Source organism: Myxine glutinosa, chromosome 9, assembly GCF_964187855.1.
Source record: "Myxine glutinosa chromosome 9, kmMyxGlut1.1, whole genome shotgun sequence".
In the NCBI taxonomy this organism is placed as follows: domain Eukaryota; kingdom Metazoa; phylum Chordata; class Myxini; order Myxiniformes; family Myxinidae; genus Myxine; species Myxine glutinosa.
Window position 1 is genome coordinate 134,293,572 of NC_136269.1, and position 15,066 is coordinate 134,308,637.

Sequence of the window (15,066 nt, forward strand, 5' to 3'; positions counted from 1 at the left end):
GGCGCGTTCTGTTGGTCAGCAGTGGCTGAACCAGCGTCGAGGTCACCAGTGAAGTGCAGTGCTATGCACACGACTTGTTTGCCAAGGAGATAAGCAACAACGCGGGTAACCAAAAAGAGTCTTTATTCACAAAGCTCAACTATAGCACTGAAGTGCTCGGGGCTGCGCGCCCCGTGTATATCCCGAGGCCACGCCTACCCCTTGGGCGTGGCCGACACCCTCTTGGTGCGCGGAATGATGTCACCGCGCCAGCGAGCCATCGTGTCCACCACAATATAATAAAAACAAGACCGACAGTCTAAAACGGCATAGCCGGGCTTGTTTGATACTTCAGTCGAAGAGGATAGTATGACCAGTTAGCAAATAATGCGTGTTAATGTTTTGGACTTCAGGCATGGACAGCTGGTTCGTGAATGACTTGGGTAAAAAAACGGCGAATGGCAAATGATGAACCAATAAATTCCACATTCCTGTGCCACATTCAGTTGAACATCAGGCATTGACAGCAGGTTCGTGAATGACTTGCACAAAAAAACGTACCCGGTCGGAATGTTGCTTTGTCCAGTCAATGGCGAAACTGCAAATGGAGAATTCGCGAATGTCACGGATGGAAACCTCTACGTCATTTCCTCTTTTTGCTTTAAACTGAATATCTCTATATTTTCATTCCAAACAGCATCATTCACCATTCCAATCACAAATTAATACTATGGTATTAATGTATCAAAATAAAATGTTAAATCACGATTGTATTGAGATATTAGCGAACCGTTATCATCTGTTGACTTCCGGTTTTGGGTCCGTCTGGAATTTCAAAATTATAATTGTATTGAGGAATTTCTGAAACCTCCTTCCAGCTGGGACCAGCTCGGACCCCAAAGTTATGACACCAGCTGGGACCCCAAAACATTCCACAGAAAATTTCCTTGTAGTAAAATATGCAACTGTAATGGTTACAAAATGCTGTCTCCCCTTCATGTGACCAGATCCTCCGCTCCGATTGGTGTACGTTTGTGGGAACATACATACGTTTGTGGGCTACCTGGCTGGCTTCAATCTCTCTTTCTTGCAAACAAACATCATACGCTTTTCTTCTCTTTTCTTTTATTTAAGGCCTGGCCTCGATGAGGACCATATAGTTCGTGACTGGAGCCTTCAACAACAACAACAACAAAAAATATGGACAGACCAACGTTGTTCTCGATGGCATTTCCCTACCGGCTAAGTCGTAAAAAACGAGGTGATGTAAACCATCGTCCAGATAAGTGAGCCGCTGGAAATCCATTGGGAAGCCTGTGAGGAGCTGGATTTGTATCTTGACATCCCGCACCAATTCCAACTCTCCAAAGAGATGAACTCCTCGGTGTCCAACACGTGCACCCGTAACGTTCTGTACGTCCAACAACAAAAGTTGCAAAATCGTTTGAACAATTGATGCTGATTAGCAGTCTGTTGCATGATTCGATTTGATTTGAAAGTAAATGATTGTTCATCATGTCCGTGCGATGTTAAAACGTCCTGACTCACCATCGTCTTGTTTGTTAATCCTGTTTTGATGGCGAGTTGGCAGAGCACTTTGCTGATAGGTTCATCCTTTGACTCCATTCAGGTGACACATGGTACTTAGACTTTGTCACTACTACTACTACTGCTGCTACTATGATACCTCACTGGGTTCAATTAATCCCATTATTTTGTGGAGTCAACTGCACAAGTTTTCCCTCTACATCCCTCTATGCCCAGTATCCTGTCTCTTGGATGTTGCGCACATACTTCAACCAACGCATGAACGCAGATGTGAACCTGAAGAACCAGGACCAGAACCTGACAGCATGAAGAGGGTCATTCATCCTTCCTTCCTTTCCCTCGGAGAGATCTCCATCAGCTCTCTCTGCATCTGCATCTGTCCGCTGCTGCAATACCTCCTCTTGCTTTGACATTTTTGTCTCCTCATCGTATAACGTTATCGTTCAATATCTTATCATCGTACGACGTTTACGTCCAGGAAGCGCCGTGATGACGTCGGCAGCTGATGGTCGTCGCCCGGGAATAGCCGGCGTATCTCTTGGTGAAAAGAGTCCTTAGGTTTTAAAGTTCTGTTTTAAGTTTATTCTAATTTATATTTAAATTTAGCAACCGAGGGAGTTCCAATGCTTCAATATGGATCCATAATGACTATCCAGATTTCTTGAGCTGCATGTATTGTGTGGTTTCGTGCTGAAGTTATGCCTCTGAGCCTTATGTGGTTCTGCAGTGGTTCTATAGTCTCGGTGCCATCGAGGTGCACCCTCTCTCCCCTGCCAGCATGGACTGCGTGGTCTTGTTCGTGAATGTGGCGGTTTTAGTGATGTTTGGGTTCATGACCTTTCGGGCCGCTCTTGCAGTGGCAGAGAGGAGTCTGGCAGTGGGTTTGATCAGCAGGGTTTTGAGCAGGGATTGTGATGGACAAATGCCTGAAGCCTTGGGAGTCAGGAGTGGGGCCATATTCTTGGCTCTGCATTTTGCTTTCGTGCTCGTGCCTTCCTTGGACTGCTGGTTAGGCGGGAACTGCACTGGATTTCCATGGATTAGGCTCCTGGCTGCACTCCTGGCTTTGACGATGGCTTGCATCACCTCTGACTATATGTTATACATGCCTGAATATGTACTTGTAATTGTTTTTTAATAAGTAGTACTTTTAAATTCATTTTATTTATTACCTCTTCCACTGAAGGTGGATGGAGGTTATGTTTTCACCCCTGTCCGTCTGTCTGTGAACAAAATATCTCAAAAAGTTGTGGATGGATTCGGATGATGATTTGCAGAGATGTAGTGTATGTGACAAGGATGAAATGATTCGATTTTGGTGAAGATCCGGCTCGTATAATTTAGAAGTTTTTAAGTGATTCTTCACCATTGAGAGATCGGGCCAAAAACTATATACAGCAGGGTATCTCAAAAAGTTATGGACGGATTCGGACGAAATTTGGCAGAGAGGTTGGGTATTTGACACGGACGAAATGGTTAGATTTTGGTGAAGATCCGGATTCGGATCCGGCTAGTATAATTTTTTAAGTGATTCTTCAACATTGAGAGATAGGGCCAAAAATGATACATAGCAGGATATCTCAAAAAGTTATGGACGAGTTATGACTAAACTAGGTGGATGAGTTGGTTAGGTGACAAGAACAAGCCGATTAGATTTTGGTTAAGGTCCGAATCCAGATCCGGCCTATCAGTTGGATAGAAAACGTAAACTTTTCAGCCTGGTGGAGGTATGCTCTCTACCGAGTGACGTTCTAGTTTGTAGATGTTATTGCAATCATTGATCAACATGTTAGCCAGGCAACCAAAACTTTCCTCAGTGAGCGGCGCAGGCCACCGCTATCCTTATTAAATGACTGCGGTGGTTTTGACATTATCCACATTGAATCCAAAGAATTACATGATTATCCTGCAGGTTATTCGATTCCACATCAGCTGAAGTGAAACTTTTCAGCCGCATGATTAAATACCAGCAGCACAATTCAATATTCCCTCGTGCCCGAGATACGTGAGGAACATGTGAATAAGAGGGAATGAGCAACTTCGTGAGGTTCTCCCTTTGCCTCTTCAAATTCCGAAAAGGTGCAGATTGCTGCCCTCCACCATTTCTGGAAAGCTTCACACAAATGACTCGATTCCAGAAGATCAAGTTAGCAATATTCTCAACTGATGGAGCAATTTTTAATTCTTCCCTTCAAACTACCAGTTTCATGTTCCATTTTCTAGGCCTGGACAGGGACCTATGTTGGGACGTGCCATTTCACTGGGAGTTGGGGGCCCACAATCCCATCCCACCTGTTTTGGCACTCATCTATGACCAACACAAACAATAACAACAACAACATGCATTTTAAGGCCATTTTCCCTGCCAGAGCGGGGGTTAGCCTTGCGGTCCCCATGACAATCTCCATTTTGCCCTATTTTCTGCATCTCTCCTTGTTAACCCCCTTGCCCACATTTCTTCTTCCACCATCTTTAGCCAAGTCTTTCTCGCTCTTCCCCGTCCACTACTTCCTTCTACATTCATTTCCATCACTCTTCTCAACCAGTCACTATCATCCTTCCTCAACACATGACCAAACCATCTCAACCTGTTCCTCTTCACAGCATCAATCACAGGCTCTATTCCCATCATCTTTCGCAATTCATCATTTGTCTTCCTCTCTCTCAACGATACTCCGCACATCCACCGAACCATTCGCATTTCCACCCTTTCCAGCCTTCGTTGATGCTCTACGTTCATTACCCATGTCTCGCTCCCATAAATCATAACACTTCTCCCACATGCAGCATACACCTTTCCCTTCAGCTTCAACGACACTCCCCTCCTCATCAGCACGCCACTCAGTTCCCGAAACTTCTTCCATGTACATCTCACTCTAGCAACCGTTGCCGAGTCTGATCCACCTTCTCCATTCAGCATGTCTCCGAGGTAGCAAAATGTTTTCACACCTTCCAGCTTCACGCCGTTTCCAAGATCCAACTCAACATTTCCTCCATCTGCAGCTCCCTCTGTGCACACCTTACATTTGAATGTAGCTGCCACACTGGTTAATGACCCTCTCAGACCATTACATTTTTGATGAACCCACTCAGCGCACATTGTACATTGAATGGAGTTCACTCCGACACCCTTCCTGCACACAGCACATGGCCACTTCCCAGTTCTTTCCACCTCACCACATGCTTTACCACTTGCCATCACCTTCGTCTTTCCGATATTCACCTTCAGACCTTTTGTCTCCATACATTCCTTCCACTTGTTCATCTTTTCCTTCAGTCCATCCATACTTTCCGCAATCAACACCAGATCATCTGCATACAACAACTCCCACAGTAAACCCTCCTTTACGTTCTGAGCCAGCACCTCCATCACAGCTACAAATAGTAGTGGACTTAGTACCGACCCCTGATGCACTCCAACCTTCACCTCAAACTCACCACTGTTCCCGTCCTTCGTCCTTACAGCTGTGCGCGCTCTTTTGTACATTGCCATCACTACTCTGATCAACCATTCCTCCACTCCTAACTTCCTCAATGCCCATGTCTATACTTCGCGTGGAACCCTATCGAATGCTTTCTCCAGATCAACAAACCCAAGAAACAACTTCTTCCTCTTCTCCATGTAATTCTCCTGCAACTGCCTCACAATAAAGAGCGCGTCTGTCGTTCCTCTTCCTGGCATAAATCCAAACTGCATTTCGTCGATCTTCACCTTCTTCCTTATCCTCCTCTCCAACACCCTTTCCAATACCTTCATTCTATGCTCCAATAACTTTATCGCTCGGTACGAGCCACACTCCAGAGGGTCACCTTTCCCCTTGTATAGAGGGACGAGGGTACTCAGTTCCCAATCCACTGGAATGCGGCCTTCTTTCACCACCAGATTACAGATCTCTGTCATTCTCTTCACACCCAAACATCCTGCTGCCTTCAACATATCTCCCACAACTCCCGTCGGCCCTCCCGCTTTTCTACTCTTCATTGCTTTTATCGCTTCCGCAACTTCCTTCTCAGTTATCTTCTCTGCCGGTCCGAAAACTGGGTTACTCTCTCTGTTGCTATCCCATTCATTCTCTGTATTCAACAGCATTTCCATATATCTTTTCCATTTTCCTTTAATTCATCCGCAGCTCAATGGAATACTGTTCCCCCCTCTGGGCTGGTGCTCCTGCCTCACACCTTGCTCGGCTTCACGCTGTTGAGGCCAAAGCTTTCAGAATCATTGGAATCTCCTGCGATGTAGTCAACACCGAGGGCCTTTCACTCACTCACCGCAGGGAGGTTGGTGGTCTTTCTGTCTTCTACCGACTCCTCTCCGGCCTTGCTCCCCCAGTTCTCTCTGTGCTCTGTCCCCCCAATATTCCTTCAGGTCGCACAAGATCTGCCTGCAACCCTCTTATGGTTAAACTGCCAAAGTCTAGGCTCTCTGCTCACCTTCACTCTTTCATTCCCCTTTTATCCCGCCTCTGGAACAAACTCCCCCACTCCCTTCAATCCCACTCCTCCCTCCAGGTCTTTAAAACAGCTGTTCACCACCATCTCTTATCTTCCCCCATCGAAAACCTTGATCTTTTCTACCCCCGGTAATTCACCCCAGAGTCCTTGCAGTGTTCATATGTTTTATTCCTCTCCCACCTCCCCCCAAGTCCTCCCGATGTCCCTGCTCTCAAATGTTGTGTTTGTGTCCTTCCCCCTCTTCCCCCTCTCTTTTGTGTCCTTCCCCCTCTCTCCCCATCTTGTCTGCCGCTCCCCTTGTTTTTTGTGTTTTGTGTGTCGGTTTGTCTTTTTGTGTGATTAATGTTAGCTCTTTCACGAGCCTCGATCTTGTATACAAAAAAAAAAAAAAAAAAAAAAACAATTCCATCTGGGTCCACAACAATTTGTCCCACTTCATCCTTCAAGCAACTCACCCCCCGTCACATCACACCTCTCTTTCGCTATCTGCTTTGCAATCCTGAATACCGCTCTCTGACCCTCTTCCGAATCCAAGCGTTCTCCGAACATTTTCCTACATGCCTCCTGTGCCTTTGCTACCGCTTTCTTTGCAGCCTTCCTGGCTGCCTTATAACTTTCATGCTCTGCTTTTTCTGCTCCCGTACCCTTTGCCTTCTGCCACTCCTTGAACTTCTTCCTCTTCTCGTCAATCCTCTTTCCAACTTCATCATCCCACCACCATGTTTCCGAGGGCCTCGGTGGTCCTTTTGTCCATCCACATACCTCACCAACGGCTCCCAACAGACTATCTTTCATTGACATCCAACCACTTTCAAGCTCAACCACATCATCCTCTACCCTACTCAGCCTCTCTTTTAATGCCTCCCTTACTGTCACCTCTTTCAACCTCGACACCTTCATTCTCGGTTGGTACTTCACCTGCCGAGCTCTCCTCGCACCTTTTACCCTTATGTCGCAGACAACCAAGTGGTGCTGTGAAACAGCCTCCTCCCCCGGGATCACCTTTGTGTCCCGGAGGTGCTCCCTATCTCGCCTACGCACCATCAGGTAGTCAACGGTTGTCGTCGATCCACCTGACGTGTATGTAACAAGCTTATTATCCTCTTTCTGAACCGATTATTACAAATCAACAAATCAGCTCCATCAGCAAACTCCAAAATCCTTTCACCTTCTCCATTTCTCACACCATATCCGTAACCCCCATGAACTCCCTCAAAACCGTCCATACTCCTTCCCACATGTCCATTTAGGTCTCCTCCTACCACAACAACTTCCTCATCTTTCACGTTTTCCATCAGCTTCTCTATCGCACACCAGAGCTTGTCCTTCTCTTCATCGCTCCGACCAACCTGGGAGCATATTCCGAGATGACGTTCACCAAGAGCTTTCCAATCATCATTTTCACCATCATCAACCTATCACTCACTCTCGTCACACTCACCACACTGTCTACAAATCTCCTCAGAAAACAGGACACCAACACCATTCACACCCTCCAGGCACCCTTGCCACACAAACTTGTATTTCTGTCCCTGCCTACCCTTCACCATTCTCACACCACTTCCCTTCCATCTCGTCTCTTGCACACAACATATGTCCACTCTTCTTCTGACCAATACTTCCACCACTTCTCCTGATCTCCCTGTCATTGTCCCTACATTCCATGTCCCAAACCTCAGAAACCGATCTCCACTTCGGGCTTTACCCTGCCCATATGTAGTTGTAATTGTCATGGTTCTCTTTTTGAGGCAATGTTTTTATGGCCGGATGCCCTTCCTGATGCCCACCCTCTTATTCGCCTCCTACGACACGCAGAGATACCTATTCTAAACCAGGGTACACACCGGGAGAAAACTTAATAACAACCCGAGAAATGAGAAGGGCCTAACCATCCTAGAACTCTTCCTCATCCCCCTCTCACTGTATGAAGTCAGCTCCAACCTCCTCATAGTCCTTCTCCAGTGCGGCGAGGTCCTCCCGTGACTCTGCGAACTCTCTCTCCTCCATTCCTTCCCCCGCGTACCAGTGCACAAAAGCACGTTTGGCATACATCAGATCGAACTTGTGATCGAGCCGTGCCCAGGCCTCCGCAATGGCCGTCGTGTTGCTCAACATGCACACGGCCCGCTGGACCTTGGCGAGATCGCCTCCGGGTACCACGGTCGGAGGCTGGTAGTTTATGCCAACCTTGAAACCGGTAGGGCACCAGTCGACGAATTGGATGGAGCGCTTTGATTTGATGGTCGCGATGGCGGTGTTCACGTCCTTGGGGGCGATGTATCCGCGATACAGCATGCAGCACGCCATGTACTTGCCGTGACGAGGATCGCACTTCCCCATCTGATTGGCCGGCTCGAAACACGCGCAGGTAATGTCGGACACCAACAGCTGCTCATGGAAAGCCTTCTCAGCAGAAATAAATAGGTGACAAAGTGACCAATGGGAAGTGGATCCGTGGGTTGGGCACCAGGTTTGGCTGAAACTCGGTCAGATCGATATTGCGTGAGCCATCGAAGCGTAACGAGGCGGTGATGGACGAGACGACCTGCGCCATGAGGTGGTTCAGGTTAGTGTAGCTCGGACGCTCTATGTCCAAGTTGCGACGACAAATGTCATAGATGGCCTCGTTGTCTATCACGAAGGTACAATCTGCGTGCTCCAGCGCGCTGTGTGTCGTCAGAACGGAGTTGTATGGCTCGACCACGGCGCTGGACACTTGAGGCGCAGGGGACACGACAAAGTCCAGCTTCGACTTCTTGCCATAGTCGGTGGTGAGACGTTCCATAAGCAGGGAGGAAAAGCCGGAACCCGTGCCACCCCCTAGGGAGCTGGAAGATCAGGAAACCCTGCATGCTTTTGCACAGGTCCGCCTGCTTGCGGATGCGGTCTTGAACCAGGTCCACAAGCTCCTTTGCAATGGCGTGGCCCCGTGCGTAGTTGTTCGCTGCATCCTCTTTGCCCGAAATAAGTTGCTCGGGGTGGAAGAGTTGTCGATAAGTACCGGTGCGGACTTCATCAATCACGGTCGGTTCCAGATCAAGAAAGACGGCACGAGGAACGTGTTTCCCAGCGCCCGTCTCATAAAAGAAGGTGTTGAAAGAATCATCACCACCCCCGATGGTCTTGTCACTGGGCATTTGTCCATCACACTGGATCCCATGCTCCAGACAATAGAGCTCCCAGCAAGAATTCCCGATCTGCGCGCCCGCCTGGCCGATATGGATGGAGATGCACTCACGCATGTCTTAGTGGAAGAAAGGAAACCTTCACCAAACGAACACATGGATGTTAGAACACATCGAAGGTGGACGGATGTTAGATTTTCACCCCTGTCTGTGAGCAGGATATTTCAAAAAGTTTTGGCCAGATTTGGACAAAACTTGGTGAACTGGTTGGGTGTGTGACACGGATGAATTGATTACATTTTGATGAAGATCCAGACGGATACCTCTAAAAATTGTAGATGAATTATGACAAAGCTTGGTGGATGAGTCGATTTTGTTTCAGATCCGGATCCAGATCCAGCATATCGGATCCAGCCTATGTTGTTCCATTCTAGTAATGTGAACACATCTGAGCAGTCTGGTTCTCAGTTCAATTCCTGACCTGCCTGTAAACTGTCATCGTGGTGTTTTCGCATGTAGCGCTGCAGCCCATCAATGGTAAGCCAAAGGACCCATCTGACATGGTCGTTGGTGGACCTTAAAGACCCTGTGATGTCTTTCCTGAAAAGGAGGCACCTTATCTCTGGCACCCTGAGCAAGTTACAGATTCCTGATACTTTCAGTTGAACGCCAGGCTCGTGAAAGACTTCGGACAAACCTTTCCATAGAAGGTGGAAAGCTCATTTGCCATTCCTAGCCTGTAATTGCTTCAGAACACACACGGGACACCCAGTTTAACCCTCTGGAGTCTACAAGCCGATTATATCGGCTTCACGCATGCGCCGAAATGTCTACAAGCCGAATTGATCGGCTCTAACCGCATCTAACCGCATCGTAGACTCCAGAGGGTTAACGTCCATCCGAGGGAGGGAACACACACATTGATGAACCGACCTGCCTGCGAAACACCGGGACGGCAGTTTAGAGCCCGGGATTCAAAGTACCATGGTGCTGCTGCTGCAGGTGTGGTTTCGTCATTCTCGTATCAATGCCTGGTGATGATTATTAACAAGTAGGTCTACCTGGGTTTTACCAGCTTGGCCTTGACTGGCATGAAGCCTGTTCTACGGGCAGCTCAAATACCGCAGAGACCTTTGGACCCGTTCAATATCCTGGGTCCCTTTCCTGCTGCTGGACATCCGGCCATTGACCACTGCGATAACCACACCGGAAGAAGGAAAGATAGGAACACTACCAGGGCTGAATAAAATAAATAATAAAAAATAAAAAACGCACGGTCGATCAGGTGTGGAGAATATACTCGACTGCAAAGGATACGATAACATTTAGAATAAGGTAAATGGGGTCGTACAGGTGCGACATAGGGGGGTTGATTGTTGTCAATGTGTGCTGTACACACCTGCGGCTGAAAACGTGTTTGTGGAGATCGGGACACGTTCCAGGGCACTTAGCGACCGACGCCTGGCGTCCATAGCAACCTCGGGGAGCGAACGAAAACGCTTCAGTAATCGTTGTTGTTGTTGTTAAAGGGTGCACTTATACGTACATTAATACTTATACGTACATAAAACACAAGCTCAGACAACTAAATATATATTAAAGATCCCTTTTTATTTGATTTTAAAAAGCACGTTTCACATGTCCACGTGTGGATCGCTTGAATCGCACTAATAGGCGCCCGCGGAAATACGTAACTTCTGGTTAGTGTACCCTTCGCGACAACAGTCACGTGATTGGATACGTTGAAAACAAACCACAAAAGGGCACGTGTTGCACCTGACTTCCGGAAGTCTCGCCCTCACCTGTAGACGTAGTAATAATAACATATATGTCGACCTACACTGATGTATTTATCTTCCCTTGTCTTGCACGTGATGCATATTCAAGCTCCTTCCGTGAGCTTCACGTCACTGTTTAAAAAGGCTTTAATTTAAAAAACAAGTTGTAGGCTCTTGATAATTCTTTCCCAGAGCTCTGGAATCCAAAAATATTACATTCATCCGTCTTTCATTGACTTTCTAAATGCTTTTTATTGTATGGTTATTTATTTACAAAACGTCAATTCAAAACAAAGCTCTAATTAAATACATCTAATATTTATACGTTGAACGGAACCATGGCGGTATAGTAAGCGGTGGTGTTCTCAACCTTCAGTCGATGATTATTATTTTTTTTGATCGGTTTCTCACGACGCCGTGCAAGGTGTACAATATCGATGCTACATGTGCGTGTTCGGTATACGGAGATTATTTAGTTGGTACGAAGAACGAGAGATCATCTGCAGAAAGAAAATCGACTATTTCCGGTTCTGTGCACAGTTTGTGGGTGCTTCTCGTAACGAGTCGATATGAGGTTATTGGGGTCACTGGCTCTCTTGCTCCGACGCTGGCCCGTGAGTTTTACCTCACGACATCGTCATGGGGGTGCTTGAGTGTTTGTCGTTCACAATCTGTGTCCGAACGAACCATGACCTTTTCACTTTTGCTTGTATTGTACAATAATTGCATCAGTCGTTTGAACGAGTGTCCCATGTGGCATGCGATCTCCAAGTTAATTATACACTGCTCATTTATTTAAATCTTCCTTGTAAGTCTTCTGTTCATTATGTACGTTTGGGGGTTGTTAGAATAGGCGGGAAGTGTTGCTGATTTGATCATCGTTGTAGTCATTTAAACATGACGTCTTGTCCCAAGCCCAAGGTGGCAGGTAGTCACGTGAAAATAAATAAATAAATAAACAAAACTGATAGTCATCCGAGACTTTAGTACTGTTGTTGTCACTTGATACCTGTCACATACCTTTCAGCTGGTGTAGTTACGTGGAACCTGTCACATACCCTTCAGCTGGTGTAGTCACGTGGTACCTGTCACATACCCTTCAGCTGGTGTAGTCACGTGGTACCTGTCATACCTTTCAGCTGGTGTAGTCACGTGGTACCTGTCACATACCCTTCAGCTGGTGTAGTCACGTGGTACCTGTCACATACCCTTCAAAAAGCAATGTGGACAGTTACTATTGCCAATGATGAGCAGCGGATGCTTCTAAGTTCCAGACATGTTTGCGTGTGCACACAAGGGCATATTAATAGCTGTTCCTGGACTTTCTTCCCATTAGCGCGATCGTATACTTTCACACAACCTCTGGGAATCCACACAAAAGTCTGGATTTGTCTGCATTAAAAAAAGAAGTCGTCCTTGTTGGAAGACTGGAGAATGTTTGGAAGAATGTTACACATCTCGTCACATGCCCCCAGTATTCTGCATCCTTCTTCTCGCCAAACCCCTCGTAGATGATATGCATCTTGCAATGGGTCAGAGAGAGAGGTCCTTCCCCAGAGGTTCTGCAATCTGTTTCACTTTAAACAAAAATTCTGTATTTTGTCGTATACAATGTCGAGGCTCATGGAAGAGCTAGAAGACAGAACAAAGTAGCTAGAACATGCCAACCACAGGGCAGGCAGTCCCTTTGTGGAAGAATGAGAAAGTACGTCGAAGGGGGCGGAGAGTGCAACAGGACACAGCTCCAGATGAAAAAGCTGGGTACAAGTAAGGGGCTGAACGTACAGGAAGGGAAAACCTGAAATGAAAGAGAAATGGAACAAATAAATGTAAGGGAAAGGAAGGGCAAACTCAATAACCTGGAAAGGAAGGAATTGCCTTGGAGAAAGTTAAAGATAGAAAAGATCATGAGTATGGGTGGGATATGACCTGATGAGACAGCAATAGGACTTTCCCGTTGTTTTTGAAGACGCTTGTCAGGCCACACTTAAGAGTACGGCAATGTCCTGTAGCACTTTATATAAAGGGGGTGCTGATAAGGTGGATGGAGTCCAGAGGAGAGCAACAAATATCATCCCACAACTATGTCGACGTCAGCACCCTGAAGGAGCTAAACCTTTACTCACAATACTACAGAAGACGATGAGGTCAAATGTCAATGGTGTACCAAACCTTGCCTAGCTTGGTGAATGCGTGATTACAGCATGTTTTCTGCCTGGCTGAGTACACACCGAGAGGACGCCCCTTTAAGCTATTCGAAGAAAAGGGCCGTCTTTTAATTGAGGACAAGTTCTTCACCAATCACGGGGTCGAGAACTGGAATTTGCTCCCACGGCGGGTTGGTGAAGCTCATAGCGTGGAGAAGTTTAAGATTTAAACATCTAGACAATGGTGGGTAGAAGGGTTCTGTCTTCCCTGAGCCCTCATGCATGCACACCCAATATCAAAATGTTATTTAGATAGAAAGACTGGGAATCCACAGGATCTAAACTGCATCCTATACCATGGTGGTGGTGGCGGTGGTAGAGAAGAACGCGACCAGCCATTTTGAAGCCTTGGATGGGAGTAGATTAAACAGATTTAGGAAGTTGGTTCTCTAGGTGGGAGATGAGGGGAACAAATGAGTGGAGGTGAGCAATGGGCTTGGATTTTTGGAGTTTTGCCAGAAGTGGGTTATTGGCTGAACACGTTTGCCCTGGCGGGTTGGAAGGGCACAAAAGAGGCAGAGGTTACTCGACCAGGAAGGAGGCAGTCAAAGACGAAGAAGCCAATAGGTCACCGGCCTGTCTGTGATGCGAGATAAACGGGCACAGAGATTCAGCTTCTTTGCAGGTTATTCAAATTATTTTGAAGACCTTGTTCTTCACTGCTTCAAGAGGTGAAAGGTGTGAGGCAATGTGGAAGGACTTTCTGCTTCACCATAGACCTAGACATCTGCTCTCCTTGGATTACCATCTGCTGGAACCACAGAAACGGAAAACTGTCAACGTCCTCTTCCGTGCTGGCTTTCTGGTGTTTCTCGTCAGTATTTTTTTGTTACCCCGCACCCGCGCTGTGAAAAGTGGGGTTAAGCAATTGGTTCACTTTGTTTCTCTGCGTGACTACAAATGTTAGTTTATGATTGAGGAGCAACTTGATTTCGATTTAATGTTATATTTTAAACTTGAATCGGAACATGCATCAGAAAACTAACCTGCAGTTGAGAAGAACTTTAGCTCTGAAGTTGGCAAATTGTACGCAATCTTATCGCATGAGCACAGAGGTAGGTGTAAGGTAATTTCTCGATTCTGTCTGCGTGGTTTGGCGTCAGGAAGGGCATCCGGCCATAAAAAAAAAACATTGCCTCAAAAAGGGAACCATGACAATTACAACTACATATGGGCAGGGTAAAGCCCGAAGTGGAGATCGGTTTCTGAGGTTTGGGACATGGAATGTAGGGACAATGACAGGGCGATCAGGAGAAGTGGTGGAAGTATTGGTCAGAAGAAGAGTGGACATATGTTGTGTGCAAGAGACGAGATGGAAGGGAAGTGGTGTGAGAATGGTGAAGGGTAGGCAGGGACAGAAATACAAGTTTGTGTGGCAAGGGTGCCTGGAGGGCGTGAATGGTGTTGGTGTCCTGTTTTCTGGGGAGTTTGTAGACAGTGTGGTGAGTGTGACGAGAGTGAGTGATAGGTTGATGATGGTGAAAATGATGATTGGAAAGCCCTTGGTGAACGTCATCTCGGGATATGCTCTGCAGGTTGGTCGAAGCGATGAAGAAAAGGACAAGTTCTGGTGTGCGATAGAGAAGCTGATGGAAAACGTGAAAGATGAGGAAGTTGTTGTGGTAGGAGGAGATCGAAATGGACATGTGGGAAGGAGTATGGATGTTTTTGACGGAGTTCATGGGGGTTACGGATATGGTGTGAGAAATGGAGAAGGTGAAAGGATTTTGGAGTTTGCTGATGGAGCTGATTTGTTGATTTGTAATACTCCATTCCAGAAAGAGGATAATAAGCTTGTTACATACACGTCAGGTGGGTCGACGACAACCGTTGACTACCTGATGGTGCGTAGGCGAGATAGGGGGCACCTCCGGGACACAAAGGTGATCCCGGGGGAGGAGGCGGTTTCACAGCACCACTTGGTTGTCTGCGATGTAAGGGTGAAAGGTGCGAGGAGAGCTCGGCGGGTGAAGT

General features: G+C 46.8%; 1 protein-coding gene, 1 long non-coding RNA gene and 1 pseudogene across 3 annotated transcripts in view; 1 reads left to right on the plus strand and 2 right to left on the minus strand.

Annotated features, from left to right (window-relative positions):
* Positions 1-218: 218 nt before the first annotated feature.
* LOC144893575 (uncharacterized) lies at positions 219-10,114 on the minus strand. Its single transcript, XR_013624476.1, has 3 exons — positions 10,041-10,114; positions 1,219-1,390; positions 219-577 (listed from the first exon to the last, which is right to left on the minus strand). It is a non-coding gene; the product is annotated as an uncharacterized LOC144893575 (long non-coding RNA).
* Positions 7,876-9,224, minus strand: LOC137414546 (tubulin alpha chain-like; annotated as a pseudogene).
* Positions 10,115-11,217: 1,103 nt separating the features above from the next.
* The window catches only part of NDUFV2 (NADH:ubiquinone oxidoreductase core subunit V2), a 41,863-nt gene continuing 38,014 nt past the window's right edge, over positions 11,218-15,066 (plus strand). Inside the window, exon 1 of one of the 2 annotated variants that reach the window (XM_068100052.2) lies at positions 11,218-11,499. In XM_068100052.2, the coding sequence (XP_067956153.1) occupies positions 11,455-11,499 (45 nt within the window). In that variant the 5' untranslated portion in view covers positions 11,218-11,454. The remainder of the gene's footprint in view (positions 11,500-15,066) is intronic. The other variant, XM_068100053.2, reaches the window with a different exon arrangement.